The sequence below is a fragment of the Aquarana catesbeiana genome, linkage group LG10 (genome assembly GCF_042186555.1).
Source record: "Aquarana catesbeiana isolate 2022-GZ linkage group LG10, ASM4218655v1, whole genome shotgun sequence".
NCBI lineage: Eukaryota > Metazoa > Chordata > Amphibia > Anura > Ranidae > Aquarana > Aquarana catesbeiana.
The window spans coordinates 10,584,769-10,600,550 of NC_133333.1; the positions used below are offsets into that span (position 1 = coordinate 10,584,769).

General features: G+C 44.7%; 1 protein-coding gene across 2 annotated transcripts in view; it reads left to right on the forward strand.

The window, feature by feature from the left end:
* Nucleotides 1-12,029: 12,029 nt before the first annotated feature.
* The window catches only part of APLP1 (amyloid beta precursor like protein 1), a 67,337-nt gene continuing 63,584 nt past the window's right edge, over nt 12,030-15,782 (forward strand). For both annotated transcript variants that reach the window (XM_073601605.1, XM_073601606.1), the window contains exon 1: nt 12,030-12,423. In XM_073601605.1, the coding sequence (XP_073457706.1) occupies nt 12,355-12,423 (69 nt within the window). In that variant the 5' untranslated portion in view covers nt 12,030-12,354. The remainder of the gene's footprint in view (nt 12,424-15,782) is intronic.

The window sequence follows — 15,782 nt, forward strand, 5'->3', positions numbered from 1 at the left end:
ATCCTATGTAAGGGGGTACTTTGATGGGGATGTCCTATGTAAGGGGTGCTCTGATGAGGATATCCTATGTAAGGGGGTACTTTGATGGGGATGTCCTATGTAAGGGGTGCTCTGATGAGGATATCCTATGTAAGGGGGTACTCTGATGGAGACAGCTGATATAAGGGGGAACTCTGATGGGGACACCCTATTTAAGGAGGTTCTATTTTCTTTCACTTGATTTATGGATGTGATTGGCCTACTTTTATGATTTATTAAAGAGACATCCGGACCTCGGCTGGTAGAAAGTTTTAACCATTGGGCTAGGTTTCCAATTGATATCTGATTGAAATTTATTGATCGAGCTAAAAATTTTACTCATATTCATCTAGCAGTATGTTCAGAGCTTTGCATGTTGGGAACACGTGCAAAGTCGCGTTGCCGTTTAGCGAATGCCCAGTGATGCCATTAATTGTTAATGCACCCCCCCACCCCCACCCCCCAATGGGTCTGCAAATTGGGGCATTTTCATGCTTGCCAAACTGCATGGTGCCGCATCACCGCACGGTTCGGTGCAGCACATTTTTTGGAAAAGAGTCAGGGACTTCTTTTCTGCATTTCTCACACATACATAGGGTAGACCATTAAAATGAATGGGCTGACCTACATGCAAGGTTGGGGGGGGGGACACACACATCCATGCTTAGTCCCATCAGTAGCTGTGAACAAAGCCTTAATGTATTGCACAGGAGATGTGTGTTCATAGAACGTTTATTACAAACGTAAATACGTACATCGAGTCAACATGTTTCGAGGGAATGGGTTACCCCTTTGTCAAGGCTAACGTATTATGCTTTTTATGTATATATGTTACCCCTGAAGGAGGGGGGAGCCCATTCCCCCAAAACATGTTGGCACAATGTATGCGTTTACATTTTCAATAAATGTTCTATGAACCCCACATCAACAGATTCTTTTTTTTCTGGACACCAGGGGGTGCTCCTTCCTCCCCACCCAAATCTTTTTTTTCTGAAACGCCCATAAGCCCATACCATAAAGGTAGAAGCTCATGCCCTCCATTGGGATCACTACCACTTTCCAGGGTTATAACTGGGCACAAAATGCACAAAATGCGTTATCCATCTCCTGTCCCCCCCACTGTTATGTGATGACCATGCTGTGGATTTTATCAATAAAGCTTATGGAAAGTTCAGCCATCCAGAATTAGTTTTATGTATCTGAGGGTTCGCCACCAGTATCCACCATCGGGCGCAACCTACTGGAAGCGACCCGTTCCTCACAACCCACACAGCCACCTACCCATGAATAGTCACCGGTTTAATCAGTCCAGCCCCAAACCAGAAACCTTTGCTCTAGAGGAAAGGTTTATGTTGCTTTGAACCACTAAAAATGATATTTTAAGGCCAAACGTTTGTGGACTCCTGACCTTCACACCTATAGAAGCTCGTTGGACATCCCATTCCAGAAACCATGGCCATCAATATGGAACTTCCCCCCTTTTGTGGCTATAACATCCCACACTCTACTGGGAACACTTTCCTCAAGATTTTGGAGTGTGTCCATGGAAAGATGTGCCCACTCAGACCAAAAAAAAAAAGCATTCATGAGGTCAGGTACTGATATTGGATGAGAAGACCCCAAAATGTTCATCCGAAAGATGTTGAGTAGGATCGAGGCCAGGGTTCCGTGTAGGCCATAAACAAGGGTCTTCTCCAAATTATTACCACAATGCTGGAAACATACATTTGTTTAACCACTTCACATCCCGCCCATAGTAATATGACGCTCGCAGATAGATCTCCCATCCTGGGCGGGCGTCATATGACGTCCTGGGCTTCCCGGCCGTCTGGAGGGGTGCACGCGCGCCTGCGCCGCGTCACTCGGGACCCGATGCACGTGCCCGTTAACCGAGCAGGACCGTGGATCTGTGTGTGTAAACACACAGATCCACATCCTGTCAGGTGAGAGGAGACCGATGGTGTGTTCCCAGTACAGAGGAACACAGATCGGTCTCCTCCCCTTGTGAGTCCCCTCCCCCTACAGTTAGAATCACTCCCTAGGACACATAGTTAACCCTTTGATCACCCCCTAGTGTTAAACCCTTCCCTGCCAGTGATATTTATACAGTAATCAATGCATTTTTCTAGCACGGATCGCTGTATAAATGCCAATGGTCAAAATTGTCCGCCGCAATGCCACAGTCATGATAAAAATCGCAGATCGCCGCCATTGCTAGTAAAAAAATAAATAAATAATAAAAATGCCATAAAACTATCCCCTATTCTGTAGACACTATAACTTTTGCGCAAACCAATAAATATACGCTTATTGCATATGTAGAAGAATACGTATCGGCCTAAACTGAGAAAGAAATTTTGGTTTTTTATACATATTTTTTGGGGGGATATTTATTATAGCAAAAAGTAAAAAATTGTGCTTTTTTTTTTTTTTGCAAAATTGTCGCTCTTTTTTTGCTTATAGCGCAAAAAATAAAAACCGCAGAGGTGATCAGATACCACCAAAAGAAAGCTCTATTTATGGGGAAAATATGATAAAAATTGAATTTGGGTACAGTGTTGCACGACCGCGTAATTGTCATTCAAAGTGCGACAGCGCTGAAAACTGAAAATTGGCTTTGGGCAGGAAGGGGGTCAAAATGCCCCGGCATTGAAGTGGTTAAAGTCTCTTTAAAATGGAAAAAAAACTGAACTCTCTCATTAGGGGAGTTGTCCACATACTTTTGGGCCATATAGTGCATCACATAATATAGAAAATAGAAATGCATTACCAGAAGTGCCCAGCAGATGATGCTCTCCTACTGAATTTTTAATTCTGTTCTTCTGTTGCTTCCTTCTCCTTTTTTTTTTTTTGCTTTGGGGTCTATTGACAAAACCTTGAACACCTTATATCACTGTTTTATTCATGCAAAATATTAATTTTGACAACTTGTGTTCCCTTTATAAAACAGCTAAATGTATTTCTCTGCCCTTTCTCCCCATATTTGGTTATGTTTGGTTTCAATTCCTAACGCATCGGGTGAAAGAATTACTGGTTTACTACTTGTACTATGTTGTGATGACAGCACTGTAAATTTGTTCTATTGGATCTTTTTTATGTGTTTTTTATATTTTATACTTATTATATTGAATAAACATTTTTCAAACTAGATTAATTTTTCTCAAATGATTTCTGTGCCTTAAAAGTCCACCACAAGGGGATTTTGTTTCTTTTCAGGTTTCAATTCCTAAAGACTATTTTTGCAGAGCTTTTGTTCTGAGATTATATGGCGTCCTGAGGGCCCCATTTACATTTGTGCATGTGCAAAATGAATAGGCTGCCATCTAGACATGTGCGATTCATTTTGTTCCAATTTAAAATTCGGACGCATTTTTCGTCATTCGAAAAATTTGGATGAATCTGCATTCTGAATCACAATAGTAAATGAATCCTCCGAAAATAACGAAACAAAATTCATCAGAAATAACAATTTTCTTTTCTTTTCTTCTTCTTCTTCTTTTTGTTGTGTTGAGGATGGGTGGGGTTATGTGCTGGAAATGGTACATGCGTCTTCCTCTTTGGTTGTGTAATGTAAAAAACGTAATAAAAACCATTTGATTGAAAAAAAAAAAAGAAATAACAAAATTTCAATTCGATTCGAATTTGGAAATGGATATGAAATGTGAACATATTGCAATTCTTAGATGGGAAAAATTCAGCAGCCGCATTCGAATCGAAAAAAATAGAATTTGAATGCAGATTAAAATTTTCTGAATTCGGAAAATGCTAATCGAATTTGAAAACAAATAAACTAAACGAAACTCATTGAATTCCGGTAACGAATTTAACGAATTGAATGAAATGAAAACTTTTTCCGCTTTGCACATGTCTACTGCCAACGCACCAAAATTGTCCAAAAAAGCGTATATGCCACAAAATTTCTTAGGCAACCCACCCTTGAGCCTTGTGCCGTTCTGCAAAGCAGGTTGTGTTGCTTTAGTGTTTTGGGGGTGCATTTAATACACAATACCACAACACAAGAGTGTAGATGGGCCCTGGTGGAGAGTGGAATGGATAGTCAGGGTACTGGAAGGAGTGTGATTGGTGGAGACGGGCAAAGATAGAGGGCACTGGGATGAATGTGACTGGTGGAGGCTGGAGTGGAATATGGGGACAGGAAGGAGTATGATTGGTGGAGGCTGGAATAAATAGCCGGCTCAGGAAGGGGTGTGATTGGTGGAGGCTGGAAAAAATAGCAGGCACAGGAAGGTTTGTGATTGGTGGAGCTTGGCATGAATAGCGGGCACAGGATTGTGTATAATTGTTGAAGACTGGCAGGGATAATGGGGGCAAGAATGAATGTGATTGGTGAAGAGAGGCAAGGATAGCGGGTACTGCAAAGAGTGTGATTAGTGGAGAGTGGCAAGGATAGTGGCCTAGGAAGGAGTGTGATTGGTTTAGAGTGGCAAGGGTAGTAGGGACAGGAAAGAGTGTAATTGGCGGAAACAGGAATGAATAGTGGGCACAGAAATGAGTGTAATTGGCGGAGATAGGCATGAATCGTGGGCACAGGAGTTTGTATAATTGGTGGAGACTGGCAGGGATAAAAGAGGCAGGAATGAATGTGATTGGTGGAGAGGGGCAAGGATAGTGGGCACTGGAAAGAGTGTGATTGGTGGAGAGGGACAAGGATAGCGGGCACTGGAAAGAGTGTGATTGGTGGAGAGTGGCAAGGATAGCGGGCACTGGAAAGAGTGTGATTGGTGGAGAGGGGCAAGGATAGCAGGCACTGGAAAGAGTGTGATTGGTGGAAAGGAGCAAGGATAGTGGCCTAGGAAGGAGTGTGATTGGTTTAGAGTGGCAAGGATAGTAGGGACAGGAAAGAGTGTAATTGGTGGAGACAGGAATGAATATCAGTCACAGAAATTAGTGCAATTGGCGGAGATCGGCATGCATAGTGGGCAAAGGAGTTTGTATGATTGGTGGAGACTGGCAGGGATAGCAGGCACTGGAAAGAGTGTGATTGGTGGATAGTGGCAAGGATAGCGGGCACTGGAAAGAGTGTGATTGGTGGAGAGTGGCAAGGATAGCGGGCACTGGAAAGAGTTTGATTGGTGGAGAGTGGCAAGGATAGCAGGCACTGGAAAGAGTGTGATTGGTGGAGAGTGGCAAGGATAGCGGGCACTGGAAAGAGTGTGATTGGTGGAGAGTGGCAAGGATAGCGGGCACTGGAAAGAGTGTGATTGGTGGAGAGTGGCAAGGATAGCGGGCACTGGAAAGAGTGTGATTGGTGGAGAGTGGCAAGGATAGCGGGCACTGGAAAGAGTGTGATTGGTGGAGAGTGGCAAGGATAGCGGGCACTGGAAAGAGTGTGATTGGTGGAGAGTGGCAAGGATAGTGGGCACTCAAAAGAATGTAATTGGTGGGAAGGAGCAAGGACAGTGGCCTAGGAAGGAGTGTGATTGGTTTAGAGTAGCAAGGATAGTAGGGACAGGAAAGAGTGGTGGAGATCGGCATAAATAGTGGGCAAAGGAGTTTGTATGATTGGTGGAGACAGGCAGGGATAATGGAGACAAGAATGAATGTGATTGGTGGAGAGTGGCAGGGATAGCAGGCACTGGAAAGAGTGTGATTGGTGGAGAGTGGCAGGGATAGTGGCCCAGGAAGGATGGTGATTAGTGGAGGGTATCATGATTGGCTAGCACAGAACTTAGGCTGTTTTCACACCTTCACATCGCAGAAACTCGCGCCTCCCCCTTGCGGGTTTTTTGTGCGTTTTTCACACGTTTCTGCGTGTCACTCATAGGGCAGTCCAGTCACTTAAACAGGCTGCCCTAAGCGCGACAAACATGGCAAAGAAGCACCAGAACCTTTTTTCGGCGTGGAGCATCACGCATTTTTTCAATGCACGCTTTGGCACATTTGTAGAATGTGATTGGTGAAGAGTGGCAAGGATAGCGGGCACAGAAAGGAATGTGATTGGTGGAGACTGGAATGGATAGCAGGGATAGGAAGGAATGTGATTGGTTGAGACTGGAATGGATAGCGGGGACAAGAAGGAATGTGATTGGTTGAGACTGGAATGGATAGCAGGGATAGGAAGGAATGTGATTGGTGGAGACTGGAATATGTAGCGGGCTCAGGAAGCAGTGTGATTGGTGGAGCCCAGTTGTGATAGCGGGCTCAGGAAGGAATGTGATTGCTGAAGACTGGAATGGATAGCGGGCTCAGGAAGGAGTGTGATTGGTGAAGACTGGAATATATAGCGGGCTCAGGAAGGAGTGTGATTGGTGAAGACTGGAATATATAGCGGGCTCAGGAAGGAGTGTGATTGGTGAAGACTGGAATATATAGCGGGCTCAGGAAGGAGTGTGATTGGTGGAGACTGAAAGTTATAGCAGGCACAGGAAGGAATGTGATTGGTGAAGACTGGAAGTTATAGCGGGCACAGGAAGGAGTGTGATTGGTGAAGACTGGAATGGATAGTGGGCTCAGGAAGGAGTGTGATTGGTGGAGCCCAGTTGTGATAGCGGGCACAGGAAGGGATGTGGTTGGTGGGGAGTGGGCACATTGGCAGTTAACTCTTCTGAATACACAGAATAAACATATACTATAAGGTTGCTGTTTTACATGCAAAAGGGTTTGTACTTCTCTCCTTTCAGTCCTGAGATTTACACAGCTCTGTGTAGCCGGACAGGAGACCTGCTTTTCCTCTTCTGCAGTTGAGTAACATAGGTCTTGTCCCTCCCCCAGTCTGTGATTGGACAGTGAAAAGAGAATCATCAAACTAATGAGCTCATCTCTCTGTCACTCTGCTCTCTCCTCCTATCAGCATGCCCCCCCCTGTTAGCACAGCATCTCAGGTTAAATACAGATATGTGTAAAAAAAAAAAAAACATTTAAAGTTGTATTAATGAATACAGACCTGCATTCATTTGTGTCTTTTTTATCTACTCGGTGTTCATCTAAAAAAAAAGGATTATGTCTCTGTGGGCGGCACAGTGGCTCAGTGGTTCACAATCCTGCTTGGCAGCACTGGGGTTGTCAGTTTAAATCCCAACCATGATGCCACCTGCCTGGAGTTTGCATGTTCTCCCTGTGCCTGGGTGGCAGTTCTTCATTAATTTCCTGTGATAAACTCATAAAAAAAAAAAATGTTTATTACATATAATGACATAATTACATTATTATAATAATCACATGTAATCCAGAGAAAATGACATTTTTTTTATTAATACAACTCTACATATTAGGGGGAATATTGGCCTTTATGCGTTCCTGTAGTGCAGAGCAGCTGATGGCCGCCATGTCTGAAGAATAACGCGGCTGACTAAAGATGAGCGACAGTGCCTCCATTTCCCCGAAATTCTGATGAAAATCACGAGTTGCATTGCAGTCGGTGAGGAAGAGGAAATGACGGCGGTTTCGGTGGTTTTTATGGTGCAATGTTCTCCTTTCATCTCTCCTGGGCCCAGTCTTGTGCCAAATAACGGCCCCTCATTGGTCTTATTATCTTACATATTTTTCAGTGAAATGGGAATAAATATTGAAATGAACAAAAAAAAAAAAGGAAAGACAGAAATACAAAGAACAGTAAGGTCCCGTTATATTACACGTTAATGAAACTTGTTACTGCGAATCATGAACACACCCATACTGAAATCGCTTTCTTAAGGAGGGGCATAGAAACGGCCATAGAAATGAATGGCGGGCATTTACCTGCACACGTGTGTTCAACATATTTTACCGAACGTGGAGGTGTCTTCTGCAAATGTTTGCAGCAAAATCTATCTATCTAGATATATACAAGGGGTCTTCAAAAAGTTTGCGCACTTTTTTATATTTATTAGAGTTTTAAAAAGTGTGGAAAAGTTTAAGGCACCCATATATATATATACACACACCTTACCACAGCACCCCATCATCACCTCTGCACCCCCTCATTCCTTGCTAATCTCTGCACCTCTGTTACAGCACCGTTCACTTCTGCCCCCCCCCCCCCCCACTACTGCTCACATCTGTAGCCCCCCTTCAAGCACCCTTCAACCACTGCAACCCCTCCCATTCCTTCAATCACTGCAGTCCACCTCTGCACCCTCTTCCATAACCGCACCATCTTCCACCACTGCAATTACTTTCACCTCTTCACTCTTATCCACCATTTTCCACCTCTGCACCCTCTGCCACCTCTGAACCCTCTTCTACAACTGCACCCTTGTCCACCTCTGCACCCTCTTCTGAACCCTCTTCTACAACTGCACCCTCTTCCACCTCTGCACCCTTGTCCACCTCTGCACCCTCTTCCTCTTCTGCACCCTCTTCTACAACTGCACCCTCTTCCACCTCTGCATCCTCGTCCACCTCTGCACCCTCTTCCTCTTCTGCACCCTCTTCCATAACCGCACCCTCTTCCACAACTGCAGCCTCTTCCACCTCTGCACTCTCTACCACCTCTGCACCCTCTTCCATAACTGAAAGCTCTTTCATCTCTGCGCCCTCTTCCATAACTGCATCCTCTTCTACCTCTGCACCCTTTTCCACCTCTGCACCCTCTTCCACCTCTGCATCCTCTACCACCTCTGCACCCTCTTCCGTAACTGAAAGCTCCTTCACCTCTGCACCCTCTTCCATAACTGCATCCTCTTCTACCTCTGCACCCTTTTCCACCTCTGCACCCTCTTCCACCTCTGCAGTGCACTCTCTTCCATAAGTGCACGCTCTTCTATCTCTGCACACTCTTCCATAACTGCATCCTTTTCTACCTCTGCACCCTCTTCGGTAAATGTACCCTCTTCTATCTCTGCACCCTTTTCCACCTCTGCACCCTCTTCCATAACTGAAAGCTCTTCCACCTCTGCACCCTCTTCCACCTCTGCACCCTCTACCACCTCTGCACCCTCTACCACCTCTGCACCCTCTTCCATAACTGCATCCTCTTCTACCTCTGCACCCTCTACCACCTCTGCACCCTCTACCACCTCTGCACCCTCTTCCATAACTGCATCCTCTTCTACCTCTGCACCCTCTTCCACCTCTGCACCCTCTTCCATAACTGAAAGCTCTTCCACCTCTGCACCCTCTTCCACCTCTGCACCCTCTACCACCTCTGCACCCTCTTCCACCTCTGCACCCTCTTCCACCTCTGCACCCTCTACCACCTCTGCACCCTCTTCCACCTCTGCACCCTCTTCCACCTCTGCACCCTCTTCCATAACTGAAAGCTCTTTCACCTCTGCACCCTCCTCCATAACTGTACCCTCTTCTACCTCTGCACCCTTTTCCACCTCTGCACCCTCTTCCACCTCTGCACTGCACTCTCTTTCATAACTGCACGCTCTTCTATCTCTGCACACTCTTCCATAACTGCATCCTTTTATACCTCTGCACCCTCTCCCATGACTGCACCCTCTTAGATAACTGCACCCTTTTCCGCCATTGCAATTACTTCCACCCCTTCACTCTTATCCACCATTGCAACCTTTTCCACCTCAGCACTCCTTTTCAGGTCTACACCCTCTTTCATCTGTTCATGAGTTCTGGGGTCTGTACATCTGCTGTGCTCATTATGAGGGGTTCCCACCATCCCTGTGCTGAGTTCCAGGGTCTGTACACCCGCTGTGCCCATTATTAAGGGCTCTTTAAACCCAAGCTAGTTTATATTATTGAGAAGGTAACAGGTGGAGCTCCTGCTGCACTCTCTCACCATGTGACTTGCTATAAAGTTACAATGTACAGTCTAAGTAATCATTAGGGGAGAAGAGACTGAGGAAATTCTTCCTCTTGCCTGCAGCAGACTACTGACATCACAGACTAGGCAAAGTCACTGGCTGAACTCATGGACAGCTTTTTATTAGTAAAATAAAATAAATGAATAAAAATTAAAAGAAAATATAAAAAAAGGTGGAGCTTTTCTAAAAAAAATCATTTTATTGCCGTATAAAATCTATATATATAAATATATAATAAAATATATAATATAAAATAAAATATTTATAAAATAAATAAATAAAATACATTCAAATATAATACAATATAATGTGACGGTTCTCCAAAATATGATATTGTTGCCATATAAAAATGTAATCGATATCTTCTATATGATGGGGAGGAGCTCTGGATTGATCGATATTTTCTATATGATGGGGGAGCTCTGGATTGATCAATATGTTCTATATGATGGGAGGAGCTCTGTATTGATCAATATGTTCTATATGATGGGGAGGAGCTCTTGATTGATCGATATGTTCTATATGATGGGGAGGAGCTCTGGATTAGTTAATATGTTCTATATGATTGGAGGAGCTCTGGATTGATCGATATGTTCTATATGATGGGAGGAGCTCTGGATTGATCAATATGTTCTATATGATGGGGAGGAGCTCTGTATTGATCAATATGTTCTATATGATGGGGAGGAGCTCTTGATTGATCGATATGTTCTATATGATGGGAGGAGCTCTGGATCGATCGATATGTTCTATATGATGGGGAGGAGCTCTTGATTGATCGATATGTTCTATATGATGGGAGGAACTCTGGATTGATCATTATTTCTATATGATGGGGAGGAGCTCTTGATTGATCGATATTTTCTATATGATGGGAGGAACTCTGGATTGATCATTATTTCTATATGATGGGGAGGAGCTCTGGATTGATCGATATGTTCTATATGATGGGGAGGAGCTCTGTATTGATCAATATGTTCTATATGATGGGGAGGAGCTCTGTATTGATCAATATGTTCTATATGATGGGGAGGTGCTCTTGATTGATCGATATGTTCTATATGATGGGAGGAGCTCTGGATCGATCGATATGTTCTATATGATGGGGAGGAGCTCTTGATTGATCGATATGTTCTATATGATGGGAGGAGCTCTGGATTGATCGATATGTTCTATATGATGGGGAGGAGCTCTGGATCGATCAATATGTTCTATATAATGGGAGGAGCTTTGAATTGATCAATATGTTCTATATGATGGGAGGAGCTTTGGATTGATCAATATGTTCTATATAATGGGGAGGAGCTCTGTATTGATCAATATGTTCTATATAATGGGGAGGAGCTCTGTATTGATCAATATGTTCTATATGATGGGGAGGAGCTTTGGATTGATCAATATGTTCTATATGATGGGAGGAGCTTTGGATTGATCAATATGTTCTATATGATGGGAGGAGCTCTGGATTGATCAGTATGCTCTATATGATGGGGAGGAGCTCTGGATTGATCAGTATGCTCTATATGATGGGGAGGAGCTCTGTATTGATCAGTATGTTCTATATGATGGGGAGGATGCTCTATATGATGGGGGGGGGGGCTCTAGAAAAAAAAATTAAATTAATAAAAAAAAACAATAAAATAAATAAATAAAATAAATTAAAATAAAAGGTGGAGCTTTTCTAAAAATGATATTGTTGCCATATAAAAATAAAAAAATGAATAAAAAGAATAAATAAAATAAATTCAAATAAAAAAAAAGGATTAGCTTTTATATTGTAACAAGTCAGGAATATATTCATGGGGACCTGTAAAGCTACCGAATGGTCCACTTGGAAGCGATTTTAGCGACTTGCTACGTTTCATCCATTGTAACCACACGCGCGTTTTCGATCGCCATCCTCCAGGTACCCTTACCATCATCCCTTCTGAGCCCTGTAAAACTTGATGACCCCCTGTGTATTGTTATCGCACTTATTAACCAAATCCGTGTCTCAGCCCATTTGTAGAATTATCGATCGCCCTACAAAAAAAATCTTTTCTTTTTTCTTTTTTGGAAACATTTCTGTTTTTTTTTGTTTTGTTTTTTTTTTTTCCTTTTTACAATTCTAATTATTCCCTCTTTTTTTTTATTTTGCATTTCGCGAGGAATGAATCGAGCTCGCTTCCTGCGGTCCCTCATTCCGCATTCTTACTAAATTTTTCATGACTTTTTTTTTTTTTTTCTCTTTCCCTTTTTGCTGGTGTGGATTGAATTCTCACTGGGAGGAGACGGGGAGGAAAGGAGGAGGAAGTGATAGAAGGGATGGGAGGAGAGGGAGAGAGAGAGAGAGAGAGAGAGGGAGAAGGAGAGAGACAGAAGAGGAGGGGGGGATGGGTTACGTCTTTGTATAGCAGAACAAGGCTTCATCAGACAGACATCCCAGCTAGAGAGCCACAACAGCTGCGTGACATGCACGCCGAGACCTAGATGCATCCGTGAGCGACGCGCAAACGAGACAGCCTCTGCAGGGGGAAGAGAGCCCACCAGCAGCCCAGCCGACGCCGAGAGAGAGAGAGAGAGAGAGAGACCGCCGCAAGACCGTAACTTACCCCAGCCGGGCGGCAAACCACCAGCCACGACATCCTCGATGGGGGCTTCGGAGAGAATGAGGACCACCCTGCTATGCGTTGGTGGCGTTCTGCTGCTCAGCGCCCAGGTGAGGGGATGGCGAACAAGGTGGTGGGGGGAGGATGCCAGCGGAGGTGCAATGCACAGCTGGGCAGGGTGGAGTTGGTGTATTTTGCAAAAGCAAAAAAGGTCATCGCAGGCAGCAAAAGGAAAAAAATAATTCATAAAAATAATCGTAAACCTCCCCCCCCCCTTCGCAGGACCGCGGACATCCTTCGAACGTAGGCCCTTGGGGGGGGGCAGCTGGCAACGGTGGCGGCGGAGGAAGGGGGGGGTCTATAAGGTCAAAAGATGCCAGACAGCTGTAAATATGATACAGCTGTTTTAGCGGGTCCTTGGTAAAGACCGGGGAGGGGGGGGGGGGTTGTGTTTTGCTCAGCCCGGTCGAGGTCATCATGGCGTGACAGGTACTCAAAATGATGGGAAATGGGGGGGGGGGGGGTGAAAGGGGGGGTACCAGGCATCTTGGGTACAGGGTAACTAAGGGCATGGCCGCCCACTACTTTTTGCAATGGTGCACTTTTGGCTTGCAATGATGTGCGTTCGGCCGGGTTGCAATACTGGCTGCTGCAAAATTGCAGTACGTTGCTAGTTAATGTGCAGTTGCAACATGGCATGAGAAGGATGGGGGGGTGGTGTGGTGATGGTGGTGGGGGTGGGGGGTCTGAGTGTCGGGAGGTGGCGCAGTGGTACAGCCAGGAGCTGAAATAGCAGGTGGTGCCTGGTGCCAGGATGGAGATTAATGGAATCACTAATTGTATGATGGTACTTTAATGGAACAGCAGATAATGTCAGGAGTAAGGTGGGGGCCCTCGGCTCGTGCGGCTTAAGTAATGAGAGGCTGCAAGGCTCGGCCATTGTCATATGTGTGCCTAGGAATAAAATAAACTGTATAAGATATATATATATATATATATATATATATATATATATATATATTGCAATATCAATACAACCAATGGCCACTTGCAAAGACATAAAAAAAAATACCCAGCATGCTGGGCATTTTCAGTCAACCAATTACTAAATTCTTGCATCTTCCATGAGAAAAGGAAACGGCCCTTTCATTCGGCCTGTTGATGGATTGGTCGAGAAACTTGGTGGTGGCGTTTGTATAAAAAATTTTGTAGGGTTGACTTCATCCACCGAGCTATTCAAAAGTTTGTATATAACCAAGTGTAGCGTGTAGTGTAGTGTTTATAGGTTTTTTATTCAAAAGTTTGGACCTGGTGACCTTGGGGCAGCATGATTGGGTTTAAAAAAAAAAAAAAAGTTATCAGTGGTGTTGGAAATTTTCAGCTGATGGTCTCTTCCTAGTTTAGCAATAGTTGTGGCAGCATTGGCCACAGGGCCTTAATAGACCAAGGGCATTTCTGGACAGAAAGAATTACATTTTTTGGGGGTCTCATAAGATACCACGATGAGCGCTTTGGATCAAATCTAAGACTAATATAATCCAAATTGATCTAAATGCTCTAATGTGACATTACCATGACAAAATACATCACTGATGGACTGAAAATGGATTGAAAAGCAGATAAAATGTTTAAAAAATGTATAATGCATGGAAAGTATTTCAAAAGAGACCCAGGGCACTCGGTAGATGACCTAGGGTGCTCAGTAAAAGACATGGGGCACTCAGTAGAAGATCCGGGGCACTCAGTAGATGACCTAGGGTGCTTAGTAGGAGACCCAGGGCACTCAGTTGGAGACCCAGGTCACTTAGTAGAACATTTGGGGAACTCAATGGGAAACACAGGGTACTCAGTAGAAGACCAAGGCACTCAGTAGAAGATCTGGGGAACTCACTGGGAAACCCAGGGTACTCAGTAGAAGAGCAAGGCACCCAGTAGAAGACCCAGACACTCAGTAAGAGACCTAGGCACTCAGTGGAGGACCCATGGCACATGGTAGAAGACTTGGGGACTTAGTAGAAGACCTGGGGCACTTAGTAGGAGACCCAGGGCACTCAGTAGAGGACCAGGGTCACTCTGTAGAAGATCCAGGGCACTCAGTAGAAGACTTGGGGGACTCAGTAGAAGACCCGGGGCACTCAGTAGAAGACTTGGGGCACTCGGTAGATGACCTAGGCTGCTCAGTAGAAGACCCAGGGCACTTAGTAATAGACTTGAGTCGGGGCATAAGAGACCCAGGGCACTTAGTAGGAGACCCAGGGCACTCAGTAGAAGACCATGGGTACTTAGTAGGAAACCCAGGTCACTCAGTAGAAGATCTGGGGAACTCACTGGGAAACCCAGGGTACTCAGGAGAAGACCCAGGCACTCAGCAGGACCCATGGCACATGGTAGAAGACTTGGGATACTTTGTAGAAGACTAGGGGCTCTCAGTAGAAGACTTGGGCACTCAGTAGAAGACTTAGGGCACCTAATAGGAGACCCAGGGTGCTCGGTAGAGGACCAGGGGTACTCAGTAGAAGACCCCGGTCAGTTTTAAAACTGTATAATGCCTAGAATATATCTCAAATGTAGGGTTGCCACCTCATCCCTTTAAACCTGAACACATATTAATTACACAGGTTCTGTGGCTAACTGAGGTGGTAATTAAACTCACTTAGTGCCTTATCTGCATTAAATTAGCCTCAGAACCTGTGTAATTAATATGTGTTCGGGTTTAAAGGGATGAGGTGGCAACCCTACTCAAAGCGGGACTTTGAGTAGAACCAAGGAACTCAGTAGAAGACCCAGGCGCACTTGGTAGAAGACCCAGGGGTCTCAGTAGAAGACCTAGGGTCCTCCGTAGAAGACCGAGGGTCCTCAGTAGAAGACCTGGGGCACTCAGTAGAAGGCTTGGGGCACACAATAGATTACCTGGGGCACCCAGTAAAAGACCAGGATCACTCAGTAGACAACCTGGGGCACTCAGTAACAGACTTAAGGTACTCCGTAAAAGGCCAGGAGAATTTAGTAGACAACCTGGGGCACTCGGTAGAAGACTTAAGGTACTCAGTAGATGGCCTGGGGCACTTAGGAGAAGACTTGGGGCATGTGCCCTTGGTGGCAGGGTCCAGCATAGCCCCTGGTGAACCTGCAATGTGGGTGAACAATGTAGGCTAGACTATGCCAATATAAAGTTTAAAAAACATTCTTGTATGTTCAGCAACTTTACCATCAACTACGCAGTGCAAGCACCTGCCAGATTGCATACAGATTGATTGGATCAATTAGGTGGGTGCTCCAAATAGTTTTGGTAAAAAGAAGGTTGATTGTACAAAGATTGTATAGTCAGATTGTAATTTGTATGATGACCCTAATCTGGTAAATTTGAGTCTTGGTCAATTTCAGCCTTTGAGGCCCCCTCATGCGGTACTTTCTATAGGATCAAAATTTGCAGAGGGAATACGTCCTCTGATGACTTTACTTGTAGACT